This window comes from Scyliorhinus canicula, chromosome 5 (genome assembly GCF_902713615.1).
Source record: "Scyliorhinus canicula chromosome 5, sScyCan1.1, whole genome shotgun sequence".
NCBI lineage: Eukaryota > Metazoa > Chordata > Chondrichthyes > Carcharhiniformes > Scyliorhinidae > Scyliorhinus > Scyliorhinus canicula.
In genome coordinates this window covers 48,800,053-48,820,754 of record NC_052150.1, presented here as the reverse complement: position 1 = coordinate 48,820,754, position 20,702 = coordinate 48,800,053, and the positions used below count along the sequence as shown (strand labels likewise).

Sequence of the window (20,702 nt, the reverse complement as noted above, 5' to 3'; positions counted from 1 at the left end):
AAAACAGACACAAAGATTAAAATATAGATAAATAAAAGAATGTGCTTGAAGATGAGGGACTGAATTCTCTGCCTCCTGCCGGCGACAGCTAGAATTGCGATTGGGCGGAGAATAGGACGGATTGAAAAAAGAATCCCAATTTGCGCCCAGCGCCGATTCCGATGCCGCACTCTGTTTCCTCGCTGGAGGCATTAGTGAAATTCACATCCTGTGCTGATGGGCCCATGCAAAACCGTCATTTGCATGGATTTAAATCTCATTAGCGGGTTGCACATAAGAATGCTTCACCCCACCGCGATGCTCTACCCCTCTCAGACGGATGTCACAAGGGTGCAAATTGGTATAAGTATTTACAAGTGGGGCCTAGGCAGCATGGCTGTTGAGGAGGGAGAGGGTAAAACAGCTCCCAAAATGTGTTGGGCTTGCTGAGGAGGCGGCTGCCTGGGCTGGGGGGAGTAGCAGGGAACAATTTGGTGCCAAGTCTTGAGGTGTCCCCCTCGAGATTGGGGTGGCCTGGTTCAGACTGCCATTGCTGCAGTGTGTGATTTTAAATACACCCTTCTGGTGAAACTTACAGCTGACTGCTCACTGTGTCCTGTAAATGTTCAAAGAGCCTCCGGTCATGTGTGAGTCTGCCCAATGCCCCTCTGGAAACCCTCATACCCCAGCAATATCATCAAGGGGATGGACATGGCCATGCTCAATCATTGGCCCACAAGATGTTGGCACTCCTCAGAAGCGCAGCCCTACTGCAGAGGAAGCAGGGGATTAGTAGAGCTCATCCCAACTGAAGGACACCTGCACCGTGTCCTTTGGAACCCTCCTTGGCATACTGCCCCTCTCAGAGTAGAGGCCTCACAGGGCAGCACGGTGGCCTAGTGGTTAGCACAACCGCCTCACGGCGCTGAGGTCCCAGGTTCGATCCCGGCTCTGGGTCACTGTCCGTGTGGAGTTTGCACATTCTCTCCGTGTCTGTGTGGGTTTCGCCCCCACAACCCAAAAATGTGCAGAGTAGGTGGATTGGCCACGCTAAATTGCCCCTTAATTGGAAAAAAATAATTGGGTAATCTAAATTTATAAAAATATTTAAAAAAAAAAAAAAAGAGTAGAGGCCTCACCAATGACATCACCCTTCAGGATGACAAGCTGTCTCTTCTTGATGATGCCTAAGGTGCTGACTGCCTCTACCACCTCCTCCCAGGTGCTGTTCAGGAGGGCGGGCTTCAGTCTTCAGCCTGGGGAAGAGGGTATCCCTCCTCTCCTCATGGGCATTGAGCAGTGAGTCCACTTCAGAGTCGTGAAATCGGTTTGGGGGGGCGGGGGGGGGCGCAGTTTGCATGTCCTGAATCTCAAGCAAACAACATCTCCACTGGGAACGCGCATTGCACACTCTTCAGTTCTGGCGGGAAATTAGTCTCCAAAACAGGGAAACCTGCCCGGAATTTCAAATCCGTCCTTGTGAGATATCATATAGTGCTGGTTGCTGGACTTCTTTCTTTCTGAATTGAAGGACATGAAACTTGAGGTTCGTTTTAGCAGCTGCGATGACCTTGTAAAGTTGGATTTTCAAAGTTTTCCTGCGTAGGTGAAATCGATAGGTGGAGCAGATGCTGAGAGAGAAAGTGTTGACTGGAAGATGCATGTCTGAAAGTTGAAGATTGGCTGGTATCTTCTCAGCAGACGCAGGATGATTTTCTGGATGCCATAATCTGTAACTCCCAGTGGCAGGGAACCCAGCTCTGATATGGTTCAGCTGAGAACTGTGCGCTGCTATAGTCTCTCACATTGCCGCACAAAATGGCTTCTTGCAGCCACTTTTATATAATTTAAAAGCACAAATGGTGGCTGCTATGTTTCAAACAAGGCCAAGATAGTCTGAGAACAGCCTTCAAAGAGGTTCTTCTTGCCGGTAACAGTGAAGCTATGAATTCTAACACCATTAAAAGATTCAATTGTGCTGTCCAAGGCAGCTGTGAATTATTAAATATCTCTTGCTATCTGATTCTGAGGCAACACCGTTCAATAATGTTTAAGCAATAATCTATGGACACAGCTGATTGCTGTCACTTCCATCTTGAAAGGACTTTTAAAACAGAAAGGTTTTTTAAAAGCAGGAATGTACTTTTAACCATTTTCCTTAAAAATCCAAAGTCGTGGCAGTTCTGACTCTGGTATTATGTCTTGGCAGTATGCCATCTTTCCCTCATAATTACCCTCAACATTTCTTGTTCTAGTGCAACGAGCTTCTCTTTATTCTTTCCTTTTGCTGAGCTAACTTTTAACACACCTGCAGCGCAACAACTCCAGTGCTTCTAACACTTTTGTTTTCATTTGAAATCCAATTTTTGCATTCATATAGTTCCCATTCCATCTGTTCCGCTCTATGAACTGTACCATTCATTTTCTTGGAAAATTCACATTCTTTTTGATTCCAGGTGATTGTGCCTTGCTCTTTATTTTCAAGCCATAATTCCAAACTCATTTGTCTTCAAGTATTTGTCACCTATCCGCAAACAATATTATAACATCAACATACCTGATATAAAGTGGTTCATAGACTTTCCATCGACCTTGAGTGCACTCCCAAAGTAACCCGTAGAGCCTCAGTAATTAGGTATCTGTTGAACATTTGATACATGACCGGTACAGACCTGGAGGGCCGAAGGGCCTGTTCCTGTGCTGTATTGTTCTTTGTTATTAGCACATCCTTGTCTCATCTTAATCTATATTTATTTTGTTAACTCTATCAACTTGTACTGTAGCTTTTATTCATAAAAATTTATAATGAATCACATGTATTTTCCATGTTTCAGCTTTGAGGACTTCATTCATAATTTGGTGCTGCATCCTGCAAAATGCTTTCTCATAATCTATGAATATTCACTCCATTTCTGTTGATCACTCACATTATTTTCCAGGTATTCCTTTTCACTTCTTCTAACCAAAATGCAGCTTGTTGAATTACCAGTCCAGTTTCCTTGTGAATTTCTTGAATATGATTCCCATCAACATGTTTGCAACATGGTACTGTCACCATTGAATTTTCACATGAAAACAATTTCTGATATTTGTGAATATCCCTCTCTCTAACTATTTTCTGCATGTTAGTTTTGCTCGTATTCTGCAAGAACCCTGTTATATCTTCACTATATTCCTTTCTTTTTTCACCTACTTAACAAAAAGGGAGGATAGGCTTTTTGCCTTCATGAGCCGCTTTGCATAATGCAAAGACATTGGGCTATATCCTTCCCCTCCTTCAGGTACCATGCCCGAAGGATGTTGGATGTTATGATCTTCCATTGGATTGGCCCATGATTATGCTTGGTGAAGTACTGCAGTTGCCTTCTGCAGTATGGTTGACCAGGAAACACTATCACTCTTACCGCATGCCATCAGGCTTTACAGGCTGATAATCAACCTATTTGGCCACCATCTGAATGCACTTTCCACGTCCATCAAGTCCTTAAGTGGGACTGAACCCCGAGTCTCTAGCCCTGGGGTAATGACGCTACCATTATGCCACAAGACCTGTGGGCTTTGTATGCAATTTAAATCAGTCGAAATAGAATTGTGTATATCTTGGCATTGATTTTGGGTTTGTACAATAATAAGGTAACAAACGTGGTACAAAAACTCTTTTTAAATCCACAAGAACTAAATGCCACAAACTGAAGGTCGTTTGATATTTAATGTATTTAACTTCCGATTAAGTGATCAGCAGTTATTCTAAACCCACCTGCACTTCCTTGAATTCTAAGGAAACAATAAGTTCCAAGTTTAGCTCATCACCGTTTAACAGTGATGAGAGCAAAATCCTGATTTTTACTGAAAATAGATGCAAAGTACTAATTTAGTACCTAAGCCATACCCTTCACTTCCACAAGTAGTGGAAGAAGGTCCCTAATGAGACCTATCATTCCTTTGATTACCCTTTTTCTTTTTCGATTCAAAGGACTCAGAGGTTCCCTTTTATGTTAACTCTGCTCCTTTTAATTTCCTTCTCCGTTATCCTTTATACTTTCTATATACAATTTGGTTCTTTATGTTGTATTATGTTATTGCTAGTAACATAAGCTGCCTCTTGATGTAGGCTCTGCTGAAAGATGCTCCAGACTCGGAGATAGGTTTAACGTATTTATTTAACGATTAACAATGCTCTTATGAGTTTGACACTACTAATCTGCCTCTAGTAACTCGGACTACTCTGCTAACTATATAAGTTTGTTCTCGACCATGTGCTAGGGTGCGATGTTGCTGATAATCAACCCTGTCCTGCTCTCTTGGTTTCTGCTGGTGGAAGAGGCAGAGCCTGTGTGCCTTGTCCTTTTTATATGGGTCGTGTAGTGCCCCCTTGTGGTAATGCCACCTCTTGGGTGTCCTGATTGCCCATTAGTTGTGTCCTGTTCTAATGACCCATTGGTTGCGTCTCTGCATGTCATGACATCTCTGGTGCTCCCTCTAGTGGTTACTTAGTTGTAGTGTATTTACATTAACCCCTTGTGTATATACAGTGATGCATATCACTACATCCCCCCTTTTTTCGTGTTGCATATTTTCTGTAATTTGTTAAAGAAAATTGTAGAAACAGGTCGATGAATGATGACATGTACAAGTTGTGATGATATTGATGATTATACAATACTAATTAATATCAGTGAGTCCAATCTTATGAATTTGTACGGTTGAGTTGCTTTCTTCTATTGTTGAAGTGGTGATGTTGATGTTGCCATTTCTTTGTGAACATCGTCAATGTTCTTGTGGTTAAGTAACCAAGAAGTCATTGTGAGGTGTTCGAATGGTCGACTCACTTCGTTGTCTGATTTGGACCTTTTTTTTCTATCCTTGTGGTAGTGATTCTGTATATCATCTTTCTTGAAAGCTGGTTTGCTTGTTTGTAGTGGAGCAAACATGAATTGGTGAGATTCGTTGTCATGCCATGGTATGTTTGTACTCTTGCCATTGTTTTCAGCTGTGCTGTTACATTGTCCTTCATGTGCAGAGTTGTACCATGTCGTACAAGTTGTTGTTTTATTGTTGTTCTTTTTGTTGTTTTTGTCGTGCTTGTCGCACTCAATGACTATTCCGTGTGGATAATTCGAGTCATTCTCAAAGTTACTTGTGTCAATGTCCTTTGTGGTATCTGATGCTTCATTGAGCATTTCTTCTTGAGGATTGTGAGAATGATCAGATGTTAAATTGATCTTGGTGACATCACTCCTTTGTGGTTGATGTGATTCCTCTTGGATTCCTTGGTGCTCTTCTTCTGGAATCATTCTGGTTCACTTGAATCATCATTGGTTTCTTGATGCTCCTCATCTGGAGTCAAAATCTTCAAGATTTCATTTTCTTGTGGATAGGCTCAAGTGGATGAGGTTTTAATTGACGTCTCAGTGGACTCGAGTAGTTTCACTTTGATTGTTGAGTGCCTCTGTACATACGAGCTGAGATCTGCCAGTCTTGCTGTGATCTTGCACATCTTGTATGGGAATTGTAATTTCTTCGTCACTTGTCTCACATACAGTGGGTAGACATTCAGTGTCTTCTTGTTGGTTAATGAGCTGGGTAGACTTTCATAGTCTGCTGCTGGTTGCTCAGATAAGGTTGATAGACCTTCATGGTCTTGTTCATGCATGGACTTCGCTATGGAGTCTTGAGTTGCTTCCATTGTGGAGTCTGTCAGCAAGCTCTCTATGGAGGCTTGTATCACTCTCTGTGGAGTCTTTCATCGCTCTCTGTGTGGAGTCGGGGACTCTTCGTGGTGCGTGGACCACTGGTTTGGCATCAGGCCGCAGTAGAATCCTGTACTCATACGGAAGTGTGCCCATCCCGCTGAAGACATCTGGGTACTGGGTCAGGATGTCATCGATGCTGGCCTGAGGATCCAGATGAGACGGCGTCATGGTGTAGACCCGTCGGATGAGGTTCAGTTGCTTGCAGGCGTGTGCACCTAGCAGGGACACCCTGTTTGGCTGAACAATCCTGAAGCGGAGGCTTGTCTGTATGTGTCAGTTGGACACTGTCAGGTGGCAGGACCCCAGTGCCTTAATTGCGTTGCCAATGTAGTCCTGGAGTTTGCAGGCAGCTGGAAGGAGCTTGGGAGCCTTCTTGATTCTCGTGAAGTCCGACTGCCCCTTATGGTAATGCCACCTCTAGGTGTGCTGATTGCCCATTGGTTGTGTCCTGTTCTAATGACTCATTGGTTGCGTGTCTGCATGTCATGACATCTCTGGTGCGCCCTCTAGTGGTTACCTAGTTGTAGTGTATTTACATTAACCCCTTGTGTATATACAGTGATGCATATAACTACACTGTACTAGTGTGTAATTCCCAGTCTCATAACATTGACTTGTGGTTCTTTAAGAAAATTCTATCTTGTTGATTTCCATTTGGCCTGGCATAATGAAAACTGTACTTGTGCTAAGTACACGAATTTGACTCTTGGAAATAAAAGATGCAATAGAACTTTCTTTTTAAATTGCATAGTCATTTAGAATCCCACGCGTCTTTCATTAAAAATCAAAAGGTCATGTTGTGAATCATCTCCGAGATCACTGAAACCTACCTGGAGATATGCATGAGCATTAAGTTGTGTCTCACCAGTAGAGTTCATCCTAATTGGCATTCAGCATAAAAATTTCTTCCTGTTCCAATAGAACACCTTCTTGTATTATTTTCCTCTCCCCTCGGCACTGCAAGCGCTAAATGCGCTCGCTATGGGACTTTGTTCCCATTTGGCTGATTCGAGCCCTTTGGATATTTTTGTATTATTTGTTCATTCAGTTGTGTTATGACTCTGTGACAAGGGGGCTGGAAGTGACTGCGTCCTAGTGTAGGTAGGTTGAGTTTAAGGGGTGGGTTAAGAATAATTGTATTTTCTGCATATTCACTTATAGTTATTGTTATTAATAAACTTAATTGTGTTTACATTTATAAACCTGGTGACTATAATTATTGGGCAGCTGAGGACTAAAGGCTTTGGGCGTGATCCAATGGCCATGCTTCACCGGAAAAGCAGCTCACTGTGGCGCAATGAGGCCAGTAAAAGCCGGGCGACCCCGCTCCTGGGATCTACCCGGCTCGCAACACCTCGTGAGATCCAACGCGACATCGTGCTATAAATCTCGCCCATTGTGGGTGGAATTACGTTTTGGTAAATCTACATATTGGAGCATGACAGTAAATCTGACTCTAATGTCCAAATTCCCGCGGCACCTGAGGCTTTGGGGTTCATCCCCTTCACCTCGGAGGACTCGGGCGAGCACTGGCCAGTACTGGTTCCCACAAAAGGGACTAGACGGTATGGCACTCGTGGGGGTCTCACAGGGGATCTGAGGCCCTCAGGTGCATGTTCTTTGGGCAGGGTGGTGCCATGACAGTGTCAGGCTGGCATCATGACAGTGCCCAGGTCGCAATGCCAGCTGGCATGGGCACTATCAGGGTGCCAAGTTGGCATTTTGTGCGCATGCGTGATAGAGCTGGGGTGTGCCTTTGTGGGGGTTGAGGGGGTGCGGGGAGGTGGCAGGGACCCTCCCATAGTGCCTTTGGGCTGGGTGGGGGAGGCCATGGATCCCTTCGGAGGCCTCAGAGATTGGGACAGCATTTAAAAATGGAGTACTGATTTCTCGCTACACTGGGGAGCTCCATCGAGTGGCCTTGGTCGAGCGTTTCCTGCTGAGGCCCCTTATACAACGTGAGATGTGTTATATGGCCTCTCCCCTCGGCACTGCAAGCGCTAAACGCGCTCGCTATGGGACTTTGTTCCTATTTGGCTGATTCGAGCCCTTTGAATATTTTTTAAAGTATTATTTGTTAATTCGGTTGTGTTATGACTCTGGGTCAAGGGGTGCTGGAAGTGACTGTGCCTGGTCCAGGGTCTTGTAACAGAGTGAATAACAAAGATTTGCGTATGACGTAAACCATTTTATGTACAATAAAATGAGCAATATTTTGTGGAGCTTATGACTTCAAGCTGAATCTAAACTTCTAGAAACAGTTGGGTCTGATTAGATATTAAAATACCAACAATCTGAACCAGGAATTAAACCCAACCACTTCTCTTTTTTTACAGAGGTGAAACGAGATAGGGGTAACGAATTTACTCACAAGAATCAAATTGGCAATTTCAATATTACAATAAGGCCGTCTGCCTTCACTTTCACAAACATTGTGGCACATAGCACTGTTGCTTCACAGAGTCAGGGACCCGGGTTCAATTCTGACTTTGGGTGACTGTATGGAGTTAGTGCATTCTCCCTGTGTCTGCATGGATTTTCTCCGGATGCTCCGGTTTCCTCCCACCTTCCAAAGATGTGCAGGCTAGGTGGATTGGCCATGCTAAAATTGTCCCTTGGTGTCCAAAAGATATGCAGGTTAAGTGGGGTTATGGGGATGGGGCGGGGAAGTGGGCCTGGGTAGGGTGCTGTTTCAGAGATTTAGTGCGGACTGGACAGGCCGAATGGCCTCCTTCTGCACAGTAGGAATTATATGATTATACTTTAATTCATTTTGGTTGTGTAAACATAGGAGCTGCAAGGAGGCAAGAATGCCTTTCCTTCATTGCTTGGGCGGGAGTCTTTTTTCTGAACGCAACAAGCTTGCTAGTGAACCCACCCCCCCCCCCCCCACACACACACACACACACACACACACACACACTCTCAAACATTCTGAATAATATGTTTTTATTTCATATATGTAACAGGAGGGTAATGAAAAAGGTGACAATGGAACCGTCAGATCGACTGTCAACTCTGCAGGCATTATGGGATAACCAGAACATTGCAGAGCCAGGACCTTGTGGTAAGTAAAATTAAATGTGAATTTTAGGGAGCGCTGCTTTGAGATCTGAAATGGAAAAATAAAATCCCAGGCAGTTTAGAAATTATTTAACTGCATGGCTGTTCTCGGATCACTACGTCAGAAAATGTTATTGCTGAAATTCGTACATTGAAAGAAAAATTATCACTTAATATCAAAATGAAAATCGCTTATTGTCACGAGTAGGCTTCAATGAACTTACTGTGAAAAGCCCCTAGTCGCCACATTCCGGCGCCTGCCCTGGGAGGCTGGTACGGGAATCGAACCGTGCTGCTGGCCAGCCCTGGTCTGCTTTCAAAGCCAGCGATTTAGCCCAGTGTGCTAAACCAGCCCCCTGGAATGTGTCTTAAAGCTCAGTAAATTTCAATTAAATCAGGGTTTCATAAGAACATAAGAACATAAGAACTAGGAGCAGGAGTAGGCCATCTGGCCCCTCGAGCCTGCTCCGCCATTCAATTAGATCATGGCTGATCTTTTGTGGACTCAGCTCCACTTTCCGGCCCGAACACCATAACCCTTAATCCCTTTATTCTTCAAAAAACTATCTATCTTTACCTTAAAAACATGTAATGAAGGAGCCTCAACTGCTTCACTGGGCAAGGAATTCCATAGATTCACAACCCTTTGGGTGAAGAAGTTCCTCCTAAACTCAGACCTAAATCTACTTCCCCTTATTTTGAGGCTATGCCCCCTAGTTCTGCTGTCACCCGCCAGTGGAAACAACCTGCCCGCATCTATCCTATCTATTCCCTTCATAATTTTAAATGTTTCTATAAGATCCCCCCTCATCCTTCTAAATTCCAACGAGTACAGTCCCAGTCTACTCAACCTCTCCTCATAATCCAACCCCTTCAGCTCTGGGATTAACCTAGTGAATCTCCTCTGCACACCCTCCAGTGCCAGTACGTCCTTTCTCAAGTAAGGAGACCAAAACTGAACACAATACTCCAGGTGTGGCCGCACTAACACCTTATACAATTGCAACATAACCTCCCTAGTCTTAAACTCCATCCCTCTAGCAATGAAGGACAAAATTCCATTTGCCTTCTTAATCACCTGTTGCACCTGTAAACCAACCTTCTGTGACTCATGCACTAGCACACCCAAGTCTCTCTGAACAGCGGCATGCTTTAATATTTTATCGTTTAAATAATAATCCCGTTTGCTGTTATTCCTACCAAAATGGATAACCTCACATTTGTCAACATTGTATTCCATCTGCCAGACCCGAGCCCATTTCAAGCTACATACTTGAAGTTACCATTAAAATCCTTCTGCTAACTGTGTCTGTAGGAGTTATTTTTACTGCACTTTCTAGTTCACTGGCTTTTCAACTGTTTTCCCACTTGCAGTTGTTATCCTGCTCAGCTGAAGAATTTTTCAAGTTTGCCTGCTGATTTTTTTGAAGTGAAAAATAAACACAGGAATCTTGAGAGATTTTACAAAGTCGTCTTTTCACATTCCGTTTCTTTTTGCAAATGTTACTCTTTATGACACCATTAATTGATAGGCTTTGGGTTACAGTCAGATTTTCTCATTTGCATCTAGTTGGCTGAAGTAGCTCTTGATTAGGGGCTTCCTCGTAATATCAAAGTGGGTAATTTTCCAGAAAGAACTGCTATTCTTAATGGCAGCTGCTTCGAACACAAAAGGCATTTGAGCTAAATCAGTGTAGTTATCAGTTGATCTAACTAGGTGCTTTATATATGTAGTGTGTGCAGTTCAGCTAAGATGAGTGTGGGATCAGGTGTAATGCCTGGATCTCATATGTCTCTTTTGTGGGGACCATGAATTGGATTCAATTTGAATAGTTTTTTTGGAGCAGGATTCAAGGAGCTGGATTAGGGGTTTGCCTCTGTCCACATTCTGAGCTCTGGCTTTGTAACATTGATAAGGTAATAGGACTTCAATCAGGAACGTTTTACTGACACTACGGATAGAGGTACTTTGTAAAACTTAGCATTCGGAAGTATTGAAATAAAATCACTTGTTTGAAATTGATTTGAAATTGTCAGTAAAGGTAAAATCCTTTGGACAAAAAAAAAGGTCAAATTATGGTTATCCATCTCTGTTGGGTCTCCTGCTGAAGAAAATCCCATTCAGCACTGATTTAGCAGATTTATTATTCTCCATCTGAGTTACCTGAACAGAAGTGATCATTATCGTTCTTGTACCTGTACCTGTGCTCAAATGAAGCTCAAGCCCCCAAGGCACAATCCAGTCTCTGCTCTGTACAGGGAGGGACTGTAACTGAACATAAACACAAAAGTAGGAAGGGTTATATTAGTAACAATACTTATGACGTAACTGTGCTTGTATTAAACCACAGTGAGATGTAATGGCAACTGTGCAGTTTATTGGTTTCAACCGTGTTAGAGCATGGCTAAATTTGATTCGGAGTAAGGATTCTTGCCGCACTAATTTTTTTTTGCTGGTATGATTATTGTACTATATCTTTACATTGGCTGGTGCTAATTTTGATATGGATTATGCATATTGTCGTGTATAGCATAAACTAACCATTTTGTTAGATTGGCCTCTCAGCTGGTGTCTCTGCTCAGGAGGTGTAAATTAAGATAGTTCTATTCTGGCTGCCTGCTATGGGTCCACATGTTATTCTTTTCTCAGTGCAATAGACAGCCAAATGTCGGTGAGGAGGCTGGGATAGAGTTTTCTTTTATATTTCATTAGAGAAATTAAGGACTGCTAAGAACACTTTGGCAAATTGTTGCGTACGTCGTTTTCGGGAGCACGGTGAGTTAACATGGTATGTAATTGAAAAAAAAAGGCACTCAAAACATATTTTGGGGACTTTGGGGAGTCAACAAAGAGGACAGGTATAACTGAATAAATGCTTTGTATTTTGCTGACAACGAATAAAAGGAGAGGAGGATAAAGTAAATGCTTTCTTCACCGTGATGGGACCAGATGCTTTTGATGTAGTTTTTAAACCAGTATTGTTCGAAAGACCCGAGTTCGAAGCAGTAAGTGAAGAGCTGAAAAGATTCGAAAAAACAGGGCCAATTAAGAAGATGAAGAGCAGGAATCTTGTGGTGCACCATGGAGTAAGTGGTCACACACAAGGCAGCTCCTGCCCAAGGTTACAGAAAAGAGCTCTTTTTAAGCAATACGGGGTGAAATTTTGATGAAAAGGCGTAGATGAATGTTGGAGGAGTACTTTCCCCCAGGAATGGTATGTTTCTTGGTTACGAGACCCACAGAAACAGTGAAAGATTTGGCTGAAGCTGCAGCAGAGACAAAAGCCTCTTCCAGCATGCAGGCGGGGGAAGGGCGAGCTTAAATGCCTCAAGCTGTCTTGAGGGCCTTTGTGAAAGCTGAATTCTAGCAGCAAAGGGAACAACTGTGAAAAGATCTCACCAAGGCCATTGAATAAGCGGTGACGGCTGACTTCCGGTGATGGCGGGTGGGAGGCAGCCGCACGTTGGAGGGCTCCCGTTCGGGAACGGCATTGTCGGGGATTGACGTCCGGTCCTAGGGACAGCGAAGGCAGTGAAGGCCAGGAGAAAGTACAGGGAAGGGATATGTCGAGGTCCAGTCAGAAAACGGCTGTGAAAACAGCTGAAAGTTCGTCGGGGAGTAGAAAGGTCACCGCGGGGTCACCAAGGAAAATGGAGGCTGGAGCACCAGGGAGGCCGCATTGCTTACGGCTGAAGAAATAACTAAGGTAATGGCTGCGAATTCGAAAGGCAGTTTACAAAATACATGGGAGACGATGAGGAAGGAGATGAGGGAGGTTTTGAGTGTGCTGGTGGAGGAGGCGATTTCCCTGGTGACAACGGCGGTGACGAGTGCAGTGGCGGAGGTGCGGGAGCAAGGGGAGGCTCTGAAGGAAGTGGAGGAGACATTATTGCCCCATGGTGATGAACTTACGTCGATGGGGAAGGAGATGCGGAAGGTTATGGAGATTTATAAGGATCTGCGAGGAAAAATGGAAGACCTGGAAAACAGGTCCAGGCGACAGAATTTGAGGATTGTGGGGCTGCCCGAAGGCGTTGAAGGGCCGAGACCGACTGAGTATTTTGCTGCGATGCTGGCGAAACTATTGGGGGAGGGGGAGGATCCCTCCCGATATGAACTGTATCGGGCTCATTGGTCGTGGAGGCCTGTACCAAAGGCGAGTGAGCCGCCAAGGGTAGTGACTCTGTGCTTCCGTAGGTACAGTGTGAAGGAGAAGGTCCTGTGCTGGGCCAAGCAGAAGCGGTTGGTGCAGTGGGCTGGAGCTGGTATACGTGTATACCAGGACTTTACGGTGGAGCTGGCGAGGAGGCAGGCTGCTTTCAACCGGGTGAAGAGGGCACTGTACATTAGCAAGGTGCAGTGCGGCATTGTATATCCAGCGAAGCTGAGGGTGACGTACAAGCTCAAGGACTTTTATTTTGGAACGGCGGAGGCAGCGGAGGAGTTTGCGAAGGCAGAAGGACTGTGGCAGAATTGAGAAATGGCCATGTGCCAATGTAACCTCATGACTGTATTTTCTTTTTTTTTTGTTTGTTTGTTTCACTGCGTGCGGGTGTACGGGCTAAAGGAGCCGGTGTTGTACTATTTGGACAAGGGAAGTGATGGGACTTTCACTCGAAATGAGGGCTCTTTGGGGTGTAGGTGGATGCGCTAAAAGGGGATTTTTGGGCTTTCCTAGGGTCGGGCAAGGGGGAAAGGGACCCGGGTGGGGGCCTCCACGCTGGCCGGTCTAAGTCGGCCAGTGAACGGGAGTGAGGTGGGGGGAGGGGCTGCGGCCATCGGAGCCCGGCAGAACAGGGTCCGAGTGGTCTAGCCGGGGTGGAAAGTTGGAGGGGAAGGAAGCAAGGTTGGGGGGAGGAGTTTTACAAGAGGCAGTGGAGGGAGGGGTTGGGAAGGAGTGGGGGGGAGGGGGGGCTGGGGGGGGGGGGGTTTACAGCTCTTGGGTATCATGTATGTTACTCTTTCAGAGGTTGGACGGCGTTGGGGGGGGGGGGGGGGGGGGGTGGTGGACTCTATGGTGACCATGAGCGGTCCCGGACTCCTTTTTTCATTTTCTCCTTTGCTTTTTGTTTCCACCGTGGGAGGGTTTGGTTTATTGGATGCATATATTGACAGGTGGGCAATTGTTTGGGGTGGTGGGTGGATGGGATCGTTGTTATTGTTAAGGGGATTGATTTTGTATTTCTTACCGTTTACTGTTTGTGGGTGGGGTGTAAATTTTGGAGGAAAATGTGAAAATGGAGAATTAAAAAAAAAAAAGATGAAGAGCAGTGAATGGGCCGCACCCATGAGCCACCAGAATCAACAGCCATCTCTGAAATTTTGCTGGCGCTAGGGATGGTATTCCCTTCTTTCAACATGTACCATTTACAGTTCAAAAAGCAGATAAGTCCATTCAAGTTTGTGGAAATCACAGTAAATATGGTAATTGAGAAGTTAACTTGTCCATTGCCTACCGGTGAAGATTTGTCTTCTACTTTAGCCGGTGGAAAGCTGTTCAATAAGATAGATGTACCAAATGCGTATTTGTACTGTAATTAACATTAACTGACAGGAGCAGGGAACTGTTCATCATTCATACAGAACTTGATCAAACCAGTATGAAAGATAACCATTTGGGCTGGTGACTGCTCCTGCAGTGTTCCAGAGCATCATGATTGTTTTTTTTGATTTTGATTTGATTTATTATTGTCATATGTATTAGTATATAGTGAAAAGTATTGTTTCTTGCATGCTGCACAAACAATGCATACCGTACATAGGGAAGGAAGGAGAGACTGCAGAATATAATGTTACAGTTATAGCAAGGTGCAGAGCAAAGATCAACTTAATACTAGGTAGGCCCATTCAAAAGTCTGATGGCAGTAGGGAAGAAGCTGTTCTTGAGTCAGTTGGTACGTGACCTCAAACTTTGGTATCTTTTTCCTGACAGAAGGAGGTGGAAGAGAGTATGTCCGGGGTGCGTGGGGTCCTTAATTGTGCTGGCTGCCTTTCTGAGGCAGCGGGAATTATAGATAGAGTCAATGGGTGGGAGGCTGGTTTGTGAGATGGATTGGGCTACATTGACGATCTTTTGTAGTTTCCTGCGGTCTTGGGTAGAGCAGGCTCCATACCAAGCTGTGATACAACCAGAAAGAATACTTTCTATGGTGCATCTGTAGAAGTTGGTGAAGGTTGTAGCTGACATTCCAAATTTCCTTAGTCTTCTGAGAAAGTAGATTCGTTGGTGGACTTACTTAACTGTAGTGTCGACATGGGGGGACCAGGACAGGCTGCTGGTGATCTGTACACGTAAAACCTTGAAGCTCTCGACCCTTTCTACTTCATTCCCATTGATGTAGACAGGGGCATGTTCTCCACTGCGCTTCCTGAAGTCGATGACAATCTCCTTCGTTTTGTTGACATTGAGGGAGACATTATTGTCGTCGCACCAGTTAAGAACATAGAACATAGAACATTACAGCGCAGTACAGGCCCTTCGGCCCTCGATGTTGCGCCGACCTATGAAACCCTTCTAAAGCCCATCTACACTATTCCCTTATCGTTCATATGCCTATCCAGTGACCATTTGAATGCCCTTAATGTTGGCGAGTCCACTACTGTTGCAGGCAGGGCATTCTACGCCCTTACTACTCTGAGTAAAGAACCTACCTCTGGCATCTGTCCTATATCTATCTCCCCTCAATTTAAAGCTATGTCCCTTCGTGCTAGACATCACCATCCAAGGAAAAAGGCTCTCACTGTCCACCCTATCTAATCCTCTGATCATCTTGTATGCCTCAATTAAGTCACCTCTTAACCTTCTCTCTAATGAAAACAGCCTCAAGTCCCTCAGCCTTCCCTCATAAGATCTTCCCTCCATACCAGACAACGTCCTGGTAAATCTCCTCTGCACCCTTTCCAATGCTTCCACATCCTTCCTATAAGGCGGCGACCAGAACTGCACGCAATACTCCAAATGCGGCCGCACCAGAGTTTAATACAACTGCTACATGACCTCATGGCTCCGAAACTCAATCCCTCTACCAATAAAAGCTAACAGACCGTACGCCTTCTTAACATCCCTCTCAACCTGGGTGGTAACTTTCAGGGATCTATGTACATGGACACCGAGATCTCTCTGCTCATCCACACGACCAAGAATCTTACCATTAGCCCTGTACTCTGTCTTCCTGCTATTCCTTCCAAAATGAATCACCTTATACTTTTCTGCATTAAACTCCATTTGCCACCTGTCAGCCCAGCTCTGCAGCTTATCTATGTCCCTCTGTAACTTGTAACATCCCTCTGCACTGTCCACAACTCCACCGACTTTAGTGTCATCTGCAAATTTACTCGCCCATCCTTCTACGCCCTCCTCCAGGTCATTTATAAAAATGACAAACAGCAGTGTCCCCAAAACAGATCCTTGTGGTACACCACTAGTAACTGGACTCCAGTCTGAACATTTCCCACCAACCACCACCCTTTGTCTTCTTTCAGCTAGCCAATTTCTAATCCAAACTGCTAAATCACCCTGAATCTCATGCCTCCATATTTTCTGCAATAGGCTACCGTGGGGAACCTTTTCAAATGCCAGTTCACCAGATTCTCTATCTCATTCCTGTACTCTGCCTCGTCATTGTTTGAAATCCGACTCACCATGGTGATGTCATCAGTAAATTTGAAAATCGAGTTGGAGGGGAATTTGGCCACATAGTCACAGGTGTGTAAGGAGTATAGTAGCGGGCTGAGGACACAGCCTTGTGGGGCACCAGTGTTGAGGATGATCGTGGAGGTGGTGTTGTTACCTATCTTTACTGATTGTGACTTGTGGGTCAGAAAGTTCAGGATCCAGTCGCAGAGGGAGGAGCCGAGGCCAAGGCCACGGAGTTTGGAGCTGAGTTTCATTAGAATGATGCATCAGTAAAAAGTGGGGTAAAAATGAAATGAGAGGAGTATGCTGCTTCTTGGATGGTATTATAATTAGCAGTAAGGCAGAGAAAGAGCACATTGTAAGGTTGAGCAAAGTCCTGGATTAACTTTAAGAGTATGCATCAAAGCAAAAAAGAACAAGTGTTGAAAGCAAGTGAAACATACCTGGGTCACCAAATAGCTGGTGAAGGTAACAACCTAACACACAAGGTTGAAGGCATTTTGAAAGCAAAAGAAAAAAAATCAGAGAACAAATAGCAACATAAAACATTAGGATTGTTGTGTATAATTCTAAGTCCATCGCTGACTTGGCTAATACATCCCAAGGAAAAAAATTGTTTTTTTGCGTGCGATACCTCACCACAGGGGCTACATGTGGTGTTTTCTCACATAATTGATGAAGCCTACAGCAAATCTGCTTTGCACATTTTAATGAAGTCAGAGCAAATTACTTAAATTGAGAAAGAGGCATTACTAAGTTTCACAAATACTTGTGCGGTAGGAGACCCTGAGCCCTTACGATCATTTTGTTTCAAGGAAGGTTTCAGTGATGGGGGTTGATTTTGGTGACTCAACAGTCCAATAAAAATTTCGTACGTCAGCAGATCATGCGAAACACGGGCATTCTTCTTTGAGCTATCCCGTGAAGACTGATTTTTTTTCTAGCCACTGAGTTACTTTGCATGCACAAATGACATGCCAGTGTCATCCCGAGGAACTAGTGAAAAAGCTGAGAAGGATGTGGTGTTATGTAACGTGCTTAATTATGGCATGGATGGCTGACCTAAAGACTGTAATGCTGAGAAATTTCAGGAATATTTCACATAGCAATCAACCAAGTGTAGCTCCAGTATGTCTTGTTTAATAATAATCTTGATTGTCACAAGTAGGCTTATATTAACACTGCAATTAAGTTACTGTGAAAAGCCCCTAGTCACTTTGGTGCCTGTTCGAGTACAGAGGGAGAATTCAGGATATCCAAATCACCTAACAGCATGTCTTTTGGGACTTGTGGGAGGAAACCGGAGCACCCGGAGGAAACCCACGCAGATACGGGGAGAACATGCAGACTCCACACACACAGTGACCCAAGCCGGGAGAGATTTTTAGAGGCACATATCAAATTGTATTTTTGTTAAATGCATACTGGTGTTCAAGAAAAGCATTTGGTATTATCAGCCATGTATGTTTGGATGTGATTACAGTTGAAACAAAGAAGAATCCCAACTTATTATACTTCAGGTATTGTTGATGCTGATTTAGTCTTATTGCAGCTGGAAATAATGTACATGTACCATTTACATTTAAGTTTTGTTTTTAAGTGGGGAGGGAGTGTAGTACATAGAAGATCTGAGAATTTGTTATGTTGTCTGCTTTATTGCACTCTCGGGGAGATATAAATAAATTTAGTTCAGTTATGGCTGCCCCGCGGGTTGGTCCATGTGTAAATTATATTCAGTACAATACATAACTTCATTGCAGTATTAACGTTTGCCTACTTGTGACAATAAAGTTTATTATAATTATTATCATATTTGAATACAACACAAGCTATCCCAATACAAGAAGCTTTGTCATGTAGCGTGAAAATCAAAATTTTTCTCCCCAATCTTGATTTTATTGTATTAATCCTTTTCGCATTTTGTACCTAACTTACACAGAATTAGAACTTTGTGCAATTTTCTTGTAATTTTCTTTTTCATTCCAGGTGGTTTCTCTCAGATGTATGCATGTGTTTGTGACTGGCTTGGATTGCCATATAGGGAGGAAGTGCAATGGGTAAGAACATTCAACAAAATGCTTCAAAAGGTTGTTACTGCATTATAACAGGAAAATAGAACCTCTGCAGATTCGTTTTTTTTCTGTACAGTGTGGTTTTGCAGCTAACAAATGAGAAAAATCATTCCTGATCATTTGTATTCATTTGTGCCACAAACTTATTATCAAAATGAGAAGCAAGTTCTAAACTGAAAATAATTTCCTTGGATTTAAAATTTTTCTTTGAAGCAGCTAAAAGTAATTTTCAGATAGGAACAGATCAGATAACAAATTAGTTTCACTCTTAATCAAATCTTTGGTATTTTCAAGGATGTGGATACAATTTACCTTACGCAAGATACCAGGGAACTGAACTTGCAAGACTTCAGCCACCTTGACCACAGGTAAACTGGAGATTTTTCTTGCTGTTGTTCTGTTGATCTAGCTTTTCAAGTGCAACTTCGTTCGTGAGTTGAAGTTTTTTGTGAAGCTGTTAAGCCAATGTTGCTACAACTGGCAGACTATTTGGCAGTGTGGATTGCCAGTTTACTTTTATGCATATGTAAGCACAATGGATTGAACAATAGGGGAAGTTTTATTCATGATATTAGGATCCTAAACAAGAACCCAACTATTTTCAATTCATAAAACTGAGAGGAAATGTTATTGCATCACAGTAGTGATAACACTGAACAATAGGTATAAGAACATAAGAACTAGGAGCAGGAGTAGGCCATCTGGCCCCTCGAGCCTGCTCCGCCATTCAATTAGATCATGGCTGATCTTTTGTGGACTCAGCTCCACTTTCCGGCCCGAACACCATAACCCTTAATCCCTTTATTCTTCAAAAAACTATCTATCTTTACCTTAAAAACATGTAATGAAGGAGCCTCAACTGCTTCACTGGGCAAGGAATTCCATAGATTCACAACCCTTTGGGTGAAGAAGTTCCTCCTAAACTCAGTCCTAAATGTACTTCCCCTTATTTTGAGGCTATGTCCCCTAGTTCTGCTGTCACCCACCAGTGGAAACAAACTGCCCGCATCTATCCTATCTATTCCCTTCATAATTTTAAATATTTCTATAAGATCCCCCCTCATCCTTCTAAATTCCAACGAGTACAGTCCCAGTCTACTCAACCTCTCCTCATAATCCAACCCCTTCAGCTCTGGGATTAACCTAGTGAATCTCCTTTATGTTAAAACAATCTTTAATCACAGGATTACCCATATTAACAACAAATAAATAGTTTTACAGTTAACAGTTACAACAGATCTTAAGTAAAATAAGAAACCTGCACTTCCTAAACCTGCCATGATACTCCAATTAAGCAAACCAATATATATTAAATACCACTCATGAATAAAGCTAACAAACAGGAATTCTACCTGCTTTTCTCTGTGCAGAATCTTTGGAGAGAGAACCTTTCAGGACCAAACTGAAACACCTCTGCTCAGATTAAAGTTGTAGAACTGACTAACTCTTCAGACAGACCTGGCTCCTCCCATTAACTCCATCGTCTGTACCCAACACATAAGGAAATCTTTTGCCTCTTCTTACAAAGTGTCCCTTGACTTGTTTAGCAAAGGCCAATACAATAGCCCATATAAATTATCTACACTCCAGGGATCCTTCAAGCTTAAGCCATATTCCATCAGCTAACTATCTGTAAACAAGTAAATGGTTATGAAGATCTATTTGCGGAACACGTCATCTACAAATCAATGATTACCTCACTTTTACACCTTAATCACCGCTCTAGCAGTCATACTGTCTGTATGCACCTTAACCCAGGTTTTAATAACATTACTGAAAAATATATAATATATGACAATTTCTTACATTCATCACCATTTATTCTGGCAGTGGTAATTTATAGTAAAGACAAATAAGTAATTATCAATAAGATAATAGAAAGATGGATGGGCAGGGTGGGAGCACCAGTTACGTTCTGAACAAACAATGCAGGAGAATTGGTCAATGATGAATTGAGGAGTATGTGTAAAAATTTGAATATTATGGCAATGAGTACAGCAGCCGAAAACACTTTAAGCAATGGAATACGTGAGAGAAATCAAACTGTGATTGATTAAATGCTCTGAAAAACTTTAACTGACCAATCGAATTGTAAATTGCTGTATGGGCAGTACATGCAAAAAACACACTTCAGTTGGTTAGGAACTACAACCCCCATCAGTTAGTTTATGGCAGGAATCCGAAGATACCTTCAGGAA

At 43.4% G+C, this 20,702-nt stretch overlaps 1 protein-coding gene across 7 annotated transcripts in view; it reads left to right on the top strand.

The window, feature by feature from the left end:
* LOC119965968 (F-actin-uncapping protein LRRC16A-like) overlaps positions 1-20,702 on the top strand; it is a 458,632-nt gene that overhangs the window by 147,604 nt on the left and 290,326 nt on the right. For all 7 annotated transcript variants that reach the window (XM_038797016.1, XM_038797019.1, XM_038797017.1 and 4 more), the window contains exons 6-8: positions 8,702-8,799; positions 18,419-18,489; positions 18,799-18,872. In XM_038797016.1, the coding sequence (XP_038652944.1) occupies positions 8,702-8,799; positions 18,419-18,489; positions 18,799-18,872 (243 nt within the window). The remainder of the gene's footprint in view (positions 1-8,701; positions 8,800-18,418; positions 18,490-18,798; positions 18,873-20,702) is intronic.